General features: G+C 36.9%; 1 protein-coding gene across 1 annotated transcript; it reads left to right on the top strand.

The window, feature by feature from the left end:
- The first annotated feature begins 1,831 nt into the window (after positions 1-1,831).
- LOC121408553 (coiled-coil domain-containing protein 92-like) lies at positions 1,832-7,352 on the top strand. The gene is made up of 3 exons (XM_041600055.1): positions 1,832-2,142; positions 3,602-3,785; positions 4,824-7,352. The coding sequence occupies exons 2-3, from the start codon at positions 3,614-3,616 to the stop codon at positions 5,576-5,578; spliced, it is 927 nt and encodes a 308-aa protein (XP_041455989.1). The 5' UTR covers positions 1,832-2,142; positions 3,602-3,613; the 3' UTR covers positions 5,579-7,352.
- Positions 7,353-14,812: the final 7,460 nt, after the last annotated feature.

The following is a 14,812-nucleotide window of genomic DNA, read 5'->3' as shown; positions in this document are numbered from 1 at the left end:
TCTTATTTTACATCGGATTTTGATGAAATCTAAGTTTTCAATGTTATGCTTGCTGGATTTTTCTCTTTTTATTCAAATCAACTTTGTGTTGGGGGTGGACTTGTTCTTTAAAGGAGAATGAAACCTTTGAAACAAGATAGCTCGTGTGAAAACAGAAAAATCAAAGAAAGTTATGAGCATTTGAATATTGCGATCACTAATGCTATGGAGATCCTCAAATTGACAATGCGACAAAGATGTGTGATGTCACTTGTGAACAACTCTCCCCGTTACTCTATATATTTCACTTAAATTGCCTCTTTTATCATCCATCAGTAGATCATGTGTTCTTTCTAGAGGAGGGTATGCCTACAGATTTTTAAAGGATACGTCATGGATAAATAGTTTGTAACATAATAAGAAAAAGAGACATGTTGAGGGTAGTTTATAGTCCATCAAAGGGGAAGTTGTTCACATGTAACATCACACATCCCGTCGCATTGCCAATAGGAGGATCTCCATAACAGGATCTCCATAGCCTACTGATTGCAATATTCAAATGCTCATAACTTTCTCATTATTTGTCCGATTTTTCTCAAACTTTCTTTGTTCTTATTCTTTGATTTTTTGTTTTTGTTTCGACACACGCCTACTTGTTCCAAAGGTTTCCATCCCCTTTAAGTTTTCAAAATTTCTGGGGGGGGGGGTTGCGCAACTGCCCCCTGCCCCCCCCCCCTCCCCCGCTGCATACAGCCATATGGATGATGTCATCAGTCCCTTCATTTGCACGCACCGACCAAGATTTGCATATAACTGGTTGGTGAAATGAAGCAAAATTTAAAATGTAATAACTTTCTTAATTTGTATCCGATTTTGAATGTTTAGTGACTTTAGTGTTTGGTGTTTATCTCTTATCAACTTTTTGTTGGGCCTGCATGGACTCTGCGTTTTTCATTATTATTTTGTTGGGACTAATAGACCAGTTCGTAGTTTACTTCAGGGACAATTTTGGTCAAATGACCTTTCATTTCTTTCATTATGATAGGCAGATTTCAAAGCAAGAAAATTATGTAAACTTGCCTTACATAGCAGGATGAATAAATTGAATAGACCAGGGGACTAGAATAGCACACCAATGAACACTTCATGAATGTATTTGTTGCATTCCTACTTTGAATGCATATCATAGCATGTTAATTGCACAATGTACTTGGCAAACTGTGAAATACCAGTCGTTCGTGGACGCATTGTTGTTTTTTGTGGATGTAAATGAAAACCACAATTCAAAAGAATATATGAATAATCAAGACATCAAAGTTGGTGCTTATCTCATTAGATTTTAAACCACCATGTCACTTTGGTACAGATGACCTTCCTCTGATCATGCGTAGAATCTTTTGATCATGCGCAGAATGGAACTACGATCGAACGGGCTTATTCATAGTCATAGAATGCTAATGCAAAACTGTAACATGATGAAAAATTTATTAGAATTGAATGAATGAAACCAAAAAAATGTTTATATAAGATGAAAAATAAGTTGTATATGTGACTTGTGCTTGTTTTGTTGCATGATGGAAGGAGCGACCCACCCATGGCCAACAGATAAAGTTCAAATCAGGGTCTGTGCCTGCAGACTACATGTAGTGCTAAGCGGCATATTCGTCAATAAATATCACTGCAAATTTCATTATATTTAATATTAATTGCCCCAAAATATGTATAAAAATAAATTTAATAAGACAATTATATTTTTAAATTATTATTACACCATAAGTATATATTGAGTCATATTATTTACTAATATTTAACTATTGGTGAGAGAGAGAGCCTTGCAATATTTTTTCTTTGTATTGTTTTGTTGTTGGCGACGGTAGCTCCGCTCGGCCACATACCAATACGTAGCTACGTACTGCAGCGCAGCAGCCCAGTCAGCACGGCTCAGGGAAGCAGCCGGCGAGAAGAGGATACCGTACCGTGGACCGTATCGACCCGTATCGACCCGTATCTGGCCGCCGCGACCGCTGATGTAAACACTACCACAGAAAACGGAATAGACTTGACAATAACGACAACGTATCTTAACCAGCTAGCTGGAGCTTAACGTACATCGATTCCTTTGTCCATGTGGGAAATGTCTGATACATTCTACGTAAGATTTTAGTGAGTAAACAGCTATTTTTTGCTTGAATAAGTTGAAGTTTTGGATAAAGTTACGACTCCTAAATAAAATTCGTTGATCTATTTTGCCTTTTGCCTTTTTGGACTCACTCAGTTTGACTCTGACTGAGTTTGGAGTTATTCCTATGACTATGAAATTGAAGGGGGCGGGTTGTCTGTGCACCTAAAATGAAGCATTTAACTTGTTGAGGTTAAACATGAATTTATTTTCTTTCACAAAAACTGTTAGCTGAGATTTTTTATTATTTCATATATTTTTATAATTCGTACCACGTAATGTACGGTTAACTAGTGTGCATTTGACTTGCCAAAAATTTCATAAAAATTTATGATATGATGGTGGTCCCCAAAGATTTGAGTCAAGATTTAACATAAATTTCCTTTTATTTCACAAAATCTGTCATTTGATAATGTTCTTTACATCATTATGAGTTAGTGTGCCAAATATCTCATAAAATTTGAAGAAAAAAAAATGATATTCTTGGAAAAAACCTTGGGTAGTCATTTTGACTTGAGATTGAATTTGAACAAAAATATGGTGCCTCATGTCTGCGCACCCATTCACTTTGCACGCGATTCTGTTATTATGATGAAAATAGCTGCATTTTGAGGCCGTCACAATAAAAGCCCAAAATTCATCATTTTTCTACTATTTTTTATGAAGAAAGCTTTTGATTTTACGTAACTTAATGGAGACCTCCACAACATACCATACTGAATGTTTCCTCCAATACAAACCATTTTTTAAATTTGAAATTAATGATTGGCAGTATCCTACGACTTCTAGTACTAAATGTACTCGAAAAGCTTTTGGAGCTGGCACTGGTACACGTATGATGGGGCAAAGATATTGGACAGATATTTTTATGGATGAATATTAAGCCAGGTGATATTCAATAAAAAGCTCATACTACTAGTTTCCACAAAGTCTACTAAGAAGAACATAACTAACCAAATGACCAAATAGACAGCAAGATCCTCACATAGAGTTAAAATCGTTGGATGGAAAGTAAGAAAAAGGATTTCACAGGTTTCGCTGGTACATATAACCTTGTTCATCGATTTGAATGAGTGGTACAACATGTATCTCAATCTCAAATTTCTCTACAAGATTGACAAGTGCATGCTGACTTGAAGAAGGGTCAAGACTGTGACCTTACATGTACATGTATTTCACACTTACAAGTTAATTGCAAAACTTATTAGAGCACACATAAATAGCCAATGTGAGAGGGGCATATTAAAATAAGGCGTCCATTCCAAGGCCTTCGAGATGATTAATTTAAGTATCTACAATTCCCCCCTCCCCTTTTTATTTTTTTGTTTTCCCTTGTACTGCTTGGGGCAAGCGCCCCTTGCCTCTTATACTCCACTGCATACGATTTGCAAGAGCTATCGTGGTATATTTGAAGTACTAATATTGTTTGTTTATTGTCTGTAGGGTGAATAAAGAATGGCTGCTCCGGTGGAGATAAAGCTGAGGAATGCGGAGAGCTCGATTCTCTTCATGCAGCAGGAGCATGCAAAAACACTCCAGGCCCTCCACCAGGAACTCCACAAACTGCAGAAGAAATGCGCCGAACTCAACTTTGAACTTGCCATGAAAAGTGATGATGTCGATGAAGGTATGCATACCCATGGGTGTTTTTTTTTTCTTGAGTTATTTTTTTATGCTGTTGGACAGTGCATGCATTTTGCCCATGACGCTGTTGGTAAAGATCTAAAAAAAATTGTAACACACATTTATGTACAGGAAAGAAAGAAATATACCTTATCTTACATTTACACGATGTGTGTTAATTTGGTTTTTGCTGTTTTCTGCATAGCAGAAGTGAGACATATAGACATAGGCACTGCATTGGCAGCATCAGCATCAAATCTCAAATAAAGTAATTTGTTCAAAAATTCAAGCCCTTGTTTAGTACGTCTTGGACATACATGGGAAGGTTATCAAGTATCACATCAGCATAAAAAAATACAAAATACTAAGATCTTAATGTTAAAGATTATTTTAATTTTGTACACATGTGAAAGGTAATCAGGTAATGATGTTGAATTTAATGATGACTTCGATAATGTAAGCTCCTAATCCATGAAACATTAGCTCAAAACTACATGTAAGACAGATGTACATGTAAATATACCCATACTTCATGATCTGCACTGGCTTCCAATACGTCGGCGAATTGAATTCACAATAATGCTGTTCACATTTAAGATCCTGCATGGCATGTCTCCTACTTATCTGAGTGAACTCCTCACATTAAAATCACCCACCCAGTCCTAATGACTTCGAAGTTCTCATGACACCATGCTGCTCAGTCACCCACCTTTCAAAATAAAGATTACACTAGGTGATCGTGCCTTTGTTATTGTGCTTCACCCAAAATCTGAAATGGCATTCCTTCCTCAATAATAAGCGCATTATCTATTACCTTTTTCAAAACTAAGCTAAAATTCTACCTTTTTCAAGAGAGTTTCAATAAACAAGTCACTTATTGTTATGAAATTTGTAGAGACAGTAGGCTCCCCTTTTTTGTGAGTGTTTATGCAGTTAACTGTTTTACCTTTTGAATATTGTAATGCGCAGTTGAGTATAAATTGTGCAATATAAATGTGAAGTTATTATTATCACTGTTCATGTTTTCCATTTTCTTTCACAGAGAAATACAAGAGTGAGATCGAGGCTTTAACAGTGAAATTGAGCGAGAAGGAGAAAGAATGCAACCAATTTAAAATAGATAGAGACACCAACCATGATAGGTTGAATGAACTAGAACAGCAGATGAAGATGAGGGAGAAAATATTTCAAGACGACCTTGCTCAAAGGCAGCAAAAGATTTTGACTTTGACGGCAGAGCTGGAGCAGCGCTCCGGTACGATTGCCTACCTGACTACCCAGCTTCATCAGCTCAAACTGAAGGAGATTAAACCAACAGTAGAACATGTTAGGAGTGATTCGGAGAGGAATCAGAGCCCTGCGCCTCCCAAAGACCCCGCCCCTCCCAGGACCAGGCGGTATAATATTCGCACCGGGAATGGTCCCGTCAAAGGGGTACACCCCGTGAACTGCTTACGCAATGATGCCAATATTCCCCAACCAAGTCAAGTGCAATCTCACATGTTCAGCCGCTTTCAGCGCATCGGACCGCCCCCGAAGACGGCGAACCCTGTCTTGAGGAGCAGGGGATGCGACGGGGTGCGGGATGTTACCGCCTTTATCGCCCATGTGGACACCCAAGGGAAGGAGGTTGAAGTGAAGCCTGTACCCCCTATCTTGCCCCCTATTACCCCCCAGGATGCAGTGAGAAGAGAATATTCCCTGTCTGCAGAGATTGAGACTTTGGCCATTGACAAGCCTTATGGGGCCGACAGTTCTCTTAGGTCACCGAATCACTCCCCATTACACACAGACTAAATCATTTTCACTTCTACCAAAAGCAAAACATTTTCTACCAGAGCTAGCAGCTTTATTCATGATCACAATGCGTAAAGTTGGAAAGCTTTCTTAATTAATACATATCAAATGTACTTAGTGACATGATTTTTGCTTATTGCAGTATAATTGCAGACCATACCTTGGAACTGCATGCAAATTTTCACAGTTCTGAAATATCAACCAATCATTTATCTGACGATTTATACATGCACTGTCGAAACAAACAGTAGGCTTTTGCAGTGTGGTACATCCTACATGTACCTATCAAGTGGTTGACATTCATCTGAATAATTGATCAACTATTTTCTCTATGAAGATAACCATAACCTTGAAATGGTTTTTCATAATTTTAGCTCAAAATTCTTTCTTTCGAGAAGTATGTATTCATATCAAGCCTGAATCATTTGATTATTTAATGTTTTCTTGCCATACATATTTGATGTATTCAAATTGTGAATTATGATGTCAAATCTTCCATTTTCTTCTGCCTTTAAACCTTGAAATCATGGTTACACATCAGAACTTTATCTATCTGGGATATAAATTTTGTGATATTGCAATGCTTAGATGTGTATAATTTTGATGTGTAATGTTGGACCATGAAAATTTTCCCCAAAAAATCAACAGTGAGTTGACAAACAGAAGGCCTTTACAAAAAAAAGGGGGGATGCTTTAAAGTAAATGTGAAATGTAGAAAAGTAATTTTGTGAAGATTTCTATCAAGAAATATATCAATTGAAGTAAATGAGTATGTAAGAGTCTCATTAAGCTCATGATTAAAAAGAGCACCTTTTAATTATGAAAGTCGGAATGAAAGAAATGCTGTAACAATCCTCAAGTGTCGAGTTATGTCCTTCTGCATGTCAACCCCTCATACTGATCACCTTGATGATGTAAATAATTTTTCTCTGACACTTTTTAAGTCTGATTTGAAAATATTTTTTTTGTCTGTCTTCTAGAGAGGCATGAAGAGGAAGCTTGCAGTTTATAAACTTGAGACGAATAAATTGACAAGAGGATTCATTTTTTCTTACCAATCATTAGAAATACATGTATGACAAATAGAAGATAAGAGATAAACTATTACATTTTAAACGTGAGTCTATTTTTAACTGAAGAAATAGTTATTGTGGCTTTTTATGTACATATTAACATGTACATGTTTTATGTACATTACTAACCAGTAAGTGGTTAGTAATCTGTATGTACATATAAATCAATTAAAAAATCCTCATAATTTTAATCCCATGTTCACACACTTACAGTGGTATTCAATGGGGGGGGGGGGGGGTTTAAGGCTATGCTATTTTTTGTGTGCACAGTACATGTACATGTATGTATGTTGATAGGGATGTTAAATATTCTCAAACTTTGTAGGAAAATTTGTGCCAGGTATTGTTGTGATTTGGAAACTTTCAGATTGTCCTATTTTTTTGACAGTATGTGTATTTTCACCACTTTCATTGAGTATTGCAGCAATTTTTCATGACATGGGGAATAATCCTAGACATGATTTGTAGCTACTTGCATGTAGTCTTGCAACATGCATACATGATATCTAGTTGGCTGTGTATGTTGTACCTGTAATGAGTTTGTTACGTGGAATATTTTGCTATGCATATAATCTGAATGACCCTCCAAAAACACTCCTTACAAAATTTGCTTATTGTTAATGTTCGTATTTTAGAAGTAAGAGGAAAACCAACATACATGTACATACATACATAACAGGTACTTACATAGTACTTTACCAGAAATATAGTCAAAGTGCTTTACAATAAATAACTGATAATAATAATGATGAAATTACATTACATTAAATTAACTATATATAATTCAGAGCTAGTTTATTTCTGCATCAAATGTTACAAATGGAAGTGAAACAGAGTGATAAATATCTTATCATTTTGAAGTGAATTTATTTGCTGAAGAAACCCCCAAATTTATCTACCCTGATTGCATCTAAAGTACATTAATTACGAATGTAATGTGAACTTGCAATTTCCTGTTCCAAGAACCATTGCAAATGGATTCTGATTAGTTTTTCTGAAATCGAGTGGATAGGTAAAGATTAAACAAAACTTTACAATTTTACATGGCAATACACTACATGTATTACAGTAGTGTGTACAACAAGTACATGTAATTGTGTGAGGTGTTTGCATGTGTTGTATGTGGCGTGATCGTACATGTATGTGACGTGATTGTACATGTAGCCTACATGTATGTGTTGTATGTGTTGTATTTGTGAGCATCTTCTTTCACTTGCACATGTTGTGTGACAGTATTCATATGTTATATAATAATGATATAGGTACATTTACCCAGGGTAGCCACTTCAGATTCAAAAACTGTTCTACAGCGGGCCCCGCTATTATTATTACATATGTCATAAGTACATCTATTTATGTTTTAAAACTATAAACTCTTTTTAGAGAAAAGGAAATGAATTGTTGTAATTCTGTATTTTTGAGAGCGTTAGGAGGAAAATGAAAACTTTTTTTCATTACATTGATTTAACCTGTTATCCAATTTAAAGAGGTGGACCCTATACAAAGCATGTGGGGATCACGGTTAGTCATCGGATTGAATATATGTTTATGGTAAATGGTACACCTTCAATTTTTGAGCAAGACAAACTATGAAAGTATACACATTATACACATCTCTAAGAGTGAATTACATCCACAAGGTACTTGTGGAACAGTTCAAACATGTTGACCATTTCATGGTAACAATTGTGTATAAATACCTGAGCAAACATGATGTGTATTAGATGATGTGTATTAGAGCAAGTCTCCACACTAACTTTCATTCTTGTTGGCCCAGTTGGTCCACCAAAATCTTCAACATCATATTTTTGGTGGCCTGCAAAGCAAATTAAGTGGCCCCAACACAACAATATATCAAAACTTTGGCAGCCCAACAGGGCCACCAAGTGTTGGCATTTACCGAAGTTTTGGAAGCCCGACTCTCATTTTTATTTACCTCGGGCCACTGCTAATGTCGAGCCCTGCCTACAGTATGTTTTATAAGATTTATATTGATGTGGATTTCTGTATGATAAACCATTTTCATTGCAAAACCTTGACCTTTTATTTGTAATTAAGTTATTTTCTGGGATACATTGATAACAACAATCAGAAATGCTGTGGTCATACGGGTTTCTGTATCAGTAATAGTTTGAATTCACTTTGCGGAAAACTACAGTCATTGAATGAAATGTTTGTTGAAGCTTGTTTGGATGTTTCATAAAGCTATTCATCTGTTGCACATATGACTTTATGAACGACTGAAACATGCTCTTGTGCTTCATGTGACACTGGTCAGTGGTCACCTAAGATACCTCTTGTCATTATAACAGAGTTGGAGTGAATTCCTGTAAACCCTGATCATGTTTGGACAGGTGATAAACTTTGCATTGAAATGTTTGCTACCAACAGGAATTTTATTCTGACACAGATCATGCTTAGCACCCAAGAGGATACTAAGCTTGTTCTTACAGTCATGCACAACAGTACCAACTACTTCAAGGAAACCAAAACCCAAGAAGAGAAGCAATCTAATTGGAAAGAGTAACATGAGAGGAAAAATTAAAAAGTTTTCATCAAAATCGGTTATGAAATAAGCAAAGTTATGGAAGTTTGAAAACTCTTGTTGTACTTTCTACGGGGATTCTCAAATTGGCAAAACGTGCTTGTGGACAACTCTCCATTTGTTTTGTACACAAATTTTCAGATTTTCCTCATCTTTCAAATTGCATCTTGCCTCCTGAGCACAACATATGTCATGGGGAAATATAATTCACATCACATATGTCAAGGTCAGGAGGAGATAATTTTTACTCTTTCCAATAAGATTGCTTCTCTTCTTGGGTTTTGGTTTCCTTTAACCATACTTCTCCCTCATGGGCCATCGGTGAAGAGAGTTTGCCATTCTTTCAAGAAGATAGCCTCTTTACGCTGTAATTTAGATTTACATTCCATCAATTTTGTGAACTTTCCAATGATTCTGAGAAGTATTCTTCTTTTCAAAGTGTTAGTATTTGGTATCTTAAAGATACCCTGCATTTCTTCTGAATAAAGATTACACATAATATATTGCAAGTTCTTTGTACATCGTGAATAGATTTGTCGTGTTCTGCTGTACAGAAAAATATATTTTATAATTGTATTTTTCATTTCGTAAGACAGTACCAGCTAAAATATTGTATGATAATATACCATAACATAAGAGTGATTAGGAACAAATTGGACATATTTTGCCTCATTACAATTGTCATAAACATGGCCTCATTATATCCATTCAGGATACTTTCTATTTGTGTTTTAATTGAACTGAAACTCTTTGTTTTATTTTTTTCCTCATCTGGCTGTTCCTATTCACGCTTATGAGCAGCATTAAACGTGGGGAGGAAGGAGGACTTTACCACCAATATGATGTTTTAAATGGAGGGGCGGGGGGGGGGGGCAAGAAAAGGGAAAAGAGGAAAATATAAAAAGAAAATCGTCAAAACAAGAAGTCTGGATTGCATAACTAAATAGTACCCCTTTTCTTTGATTGTAAGTATAACAATAATGATAAAATGGTGTCACCTTTATGTCATTTTGTTATGGAGTTTTTTGTGTGTTTTTTTCACTTTGAATTTTTGTAGTCACATGCGAGCAACAACGCGAGCAACCCTGTACGCCATGTGACATAAGTTCCATAAAATGCTTTTTTCCCCAGAAAATTTAAAGTGATGTCCCCTGTTGCTCATTACACACACATTCATATACGCTTCTATGAGAAATTATTTGTAGTAATGAACTAACAGAAAATATCAATTCTTAAATTTATAAGAAAAAAAATGACATATTGGGGAGCTGCTTGCATATGACAGTAAACATTATTAAGACCCCCCCACCCATAATTTTTATCATCTTATTGGTCTTTTGACAAATCTTAATTAGTAGACCTATTGATAGAAATCTTTCTGCTTTCATGAACATCAGCTTGATGTCTGGGAAGCATTTCACCAACATTTTTGTCCAAGTCGGATCTGACAACTTTCCTTGATAGTTTTTACATCTACGTAGACGTTTTCTGGAACGTGGAGAACCTATTGTCAAATGCCCATCATGACAATGAAGTTTCCGTCAAGGTTCTGTGCATCGAAACAGCAGTGTCGTCCGTGACTCTGGATAAACGACATATTTGCGATTTTTGTCCTATTTACCGACCCTCAACAAAGACTTCATCGTGCTTTAAAACCATAATTCAAAAGAATATATGAATAATCAAGACATCAAAGTTGGTGCTTATCTCATTAGATTTTAAACCACCATGTCACTTCAGTACAAATTACCTTCCTTTGATCATGCGTAGAATCTTTTGATCATGCGCAGAAAGGAACTACGAACTGGCTTATTCGGATAAAACAGACTGTCGGATTAAACGTCCAACAAGTCTTTTCATGAAACAGTTCCAACGTGTAAGTTTTGGGGGATCGGATGTATCAAATTAATATTTTCTCCCCAAAGCAGCGCTTACCCATTGCAGAATGTTATGATGAGGATGATAGCGATGATGGAGATGGTAATGATTGTGGTGATGATGATGATGATGATGAGGATGATGATGATCATGATCATTTTCATGATGATGATGGTGGTGGTGGTGATGGTGATGATAATCAGGATGATGTTCATGATGATGATGATGATGGTGGTGATGGTGATGATGATGATGAGGATGATGGTGATGATGATGATGATGCAGTGGCGTACTGCTCCAAAAGATTTGAAGGGCCAGATTTGGCAGATGGGGAATTGTTTGACCTTCTTAATTAGGCTAAATTAACAGTGGCGGATCCAGAGGGGGGCGCCCCGGGCGCCCCCCCCCCCTATTTTCGCCGGATTTTTTTTTTTTTGATGGTTATATTTACTGGATTGGTACAATGTAGTCAATTTCAAGGGCTAGATCTAGTCAAAACTATATTTTAACTTACGCTCATGGCCTATGTTCGCACAAATGCACCTCTGTCATACTGTATTGCAATAAGTAAATTCCGGAATTCCAGGGCGCGCAAGTCGATCGGTTGGAAAGTTGCACCACTTGTAATCGGGAGTTGCAGTGCAGTGACCAGTGTGAAGATGGATTGGATATCATTTTTTCCCGAAATTTTGTGTTTTTTGTAACATGCGTTTGTCCGTCTTTATGGCAAATACATGTAAATTGTAAGTAACAGATCGCAAGAGAAATTGTCAACGATGCGAATGATAATGTCTATCCCCGAGATTATTCTTCACTCAAAGATGAAGCCCTATATCGGGCGCCACGTGCGCAGCATTATCATTCTGCCTTGGTCATGTACGTTTTCACTGAAATGTATAGTTCAGACATATTTGTATTTAATGTAAACTAACTTTTACACTTTCTGGTAGATTCAGAGGCATATTATCCAGGGCGCCCCAACTAAGTTTCGCCGAAGCAATCATTCCAACGAATTATCAAGGAGCAAAATTGTATATTCTCAATCACCAGTCGACCCCACTCCGCGTTTGCTGTGTATAGGCAGCTATATGTCAGCGTAAGGAGCGAAGATTTTATGTGACGGGGGGGGGGGGGTGGGGGTTGGGGGGAGAAAAAATACTTTCGTGCTGGGGAAAAACGTCCCGAGGACACATTGTGTATTGTTAAAAAGTAGAAATTGTGACATTAACCCCCCCCCCCCCTTACCCCATTTTTAATGTTTGATAATCTATAGGTTTGCTGATTACAATATCATTAAAAAAAAATTGCCAGCAAAATCGAAAAAAAAAATAGTTTTAAAAATCTAGGGGGGGGGACGACCTCCCCCGAAATATTTGAGGGAGAACACGTCCCCCGTCCCCCCCCCCCCGATCGCTGCATGTTGCCATACGACTAAACAATTCTCGTTTGAAACACACAATGTAAATACACAAATGACAATAAACAGAATGGATTATTCGGAACTTATCGATTACAAGTCTCAGTTTCGTATCATTTAAATTTGACGTTTCAATCACACGATGCAAGCAAGTGAAGAGCCTTTGCCAAATGTATGTTTTGAACTCCTAAATGAGTCAGTATGTGTCTTTTATTCATGAAGTTACAGTGATTTAAGTGTGCATTTTTCTTCTAAAGGTGCTCTCAAAATACGACTTTTGGACATGATTTTTTGAAAAAGTCCTTGCCGTGGGAGGGGGGTATCCCCCCTCCCACACCCTCCCCCCGCTCGGTCACTTCGCTCCCTCGCCGCTGGCGCCCCCCCTATTTCAAAATCCTGGATCCGCCCCTGATTAAGGTTAGGTTTTGACATGATATGCGAAAATGATACAAGATTTCATTCTTTTTCGTTACCTATTCCAAATTTTCCTCAAGTTCTTTTTTTCTTGATCAAGAAACTCTTTTTTGGGGGGGGGGCATGACGTACTTTCAAGTCATTCAATTCAATTCAATTCAAGGTTTATTAAAAACATGAGTCGCAGCCAAATGGCTGAATTGTTCATGTATACAAAGTAAAAACAATAAAAAGACTCATTGCATATTTCAAACATTAAAAAATCGACGATCAAGCAGAAGTCTTAAAGACCCATCATCGAACATGCTATAAAAAAGGGGTCACGCCTTTCGTGTAAATATATGTTTCTTGCATGCTGTGTCTGAAGTATGAAAGCGTACATGTTGTTCAAACAATATGTTAATTTCTGACACTCACTACCAAAACCACTCAGCCAATGTAATGCTAAATCATGTAATTCAAATCAAGAACCTCCTTGTTCAAACCAAAACACCACTCAATTGTGAATGGTAAATGCAAACTGCGAAAACTGCGCACTTGGTAAAAAATCAACATGTCAAACGCATTTCTTTTGTGGAGCGTTATGGCCTAGTGGATTAGTCTTCTGACTTTGAAACAGAGGGTCGTGGGTTCGAATCCCAGCCCGGGTCCCAGCCATAGCGTAATTTCCTTCAGCAAGAAACTCATCCACATTGTGCTGCACTCAACCCAGGTAAAGTGAATTGGCACCCAGCAGGAAGAAATTCCTTGAATGCTTGAGCGCCTAGGAAGCTCAGCTAAAGCCGGGGTAATAATAATAGCAGGGCCCACTGGTAGAACAGTTTTCGAAACTGAAGTGGTTACCCTGGGTAAATATACCTATGTTATTATGATTATTGTTAATATTATTATTATTGTCCCGAAAATGCACTTCCATCAACCTTATTCCCTCTTTGTGTTACAAATCAAGCAAGCAAATCTTTTTATTTGTTAAGAGCCATTTTCTTGTGTAGCTGTTCATTTGACCGCGTAGTCGCCATCACTTTTTTCGCTATCATCATTATCGTCGCTTTCATCACCATCGTCGTCGTGGTCGTTATCATTCTTATCTATATATTATATTAAAAAAAGATCAAAATGAAATGTTTCTGGGCCCTCTTATAATTTATGAGAATTCATGATCATTTATGATATCCTAGCCCCGCCGCTATATCGTCATCATTAACTATTCCCATTAAAGCTGTATTCGATTCCATCGTCAACATCATCGTAGTGATCTCCATCATTATTATCGTTATGGTGAATCATCCATTATCAATAACATTATCGACGTCATCACTGTCCTTATCATCATCATCATCATCATCACCATCATCATCATGTGTTATCCTTTTTTGTTTACTTAATCACCATCATCAATCTGATCATTATCATCATCCTCATACTCATCACCTCAGTCATCATTATCATTTTCGTCGTTGGCATATCATCATCATAATCATCATCGTCATCAGCAGCAGCATCATCACTGTCGTCGTCGTAATCATCGTCATACTCATCACCTTAGTCATCATCTTCATCATCATCACCATCATCATCATCATAACCATCATCATCATGGTCACCATCATTATCATCATCTCCATAACCGTGATATCAGAATCATCAGAATTCTCGTCTTTCTCTATTGTAAGAATACAAGGTCGCAATCTTTCATATCCTAACAGAAAATATTATTCTACGAAAGTTCACAATATATTTCATTCTTTATTCTACAGAGTACAATTCACATCACCTATGAAAATCCATAACTTGTAGACACAGCAGTAATCATTCAGCATAATATATCTTTCATCATTTGTTTACATTTTGAATGTAGTTTGTGCTGATGAATTATTCATATTGTAAAATAAATCCAGGGAGGTATA

The sequence above is a fragment of the Lytechinus variegatus genome, chromosome 2, assembly GCF_018143015.1.
Source record: "Lytechinus variegatus isolate NC3 chromosome 2, Lvar_3.0, whole genome shotgun sequence".
Classification (NCBI taxonomy): Eukaryota; Metazoa; Echinodermata; class Echinoidea; order Temnopleuroida; family Toxopneustidae; genus Lytechinus; species Lytechinus variegatus.
The sequence above is the reverse complement of the archived record's forward strand: the minus strand, read 5'-3'. Positions and strand labels throughout refer to the sequence as shown.

Bases quoted from the DNA above. Each gene is read 5' to 3' on its own strand.
- LOC121408553 (XM_041600055.1), top strand. From the start codon at position 3,614: ATGGCTGCTCCGGTGGAGATAAAGCTGAGGAATGCGGAGAGCTCGATT. The intron at 3,786-4,823 runs GTATGCATACCC...TTTCTTTCACAG, and splicing joins AAGTGATGATGTCGATGAAG to AGAAATACAAGAGTGAGATC.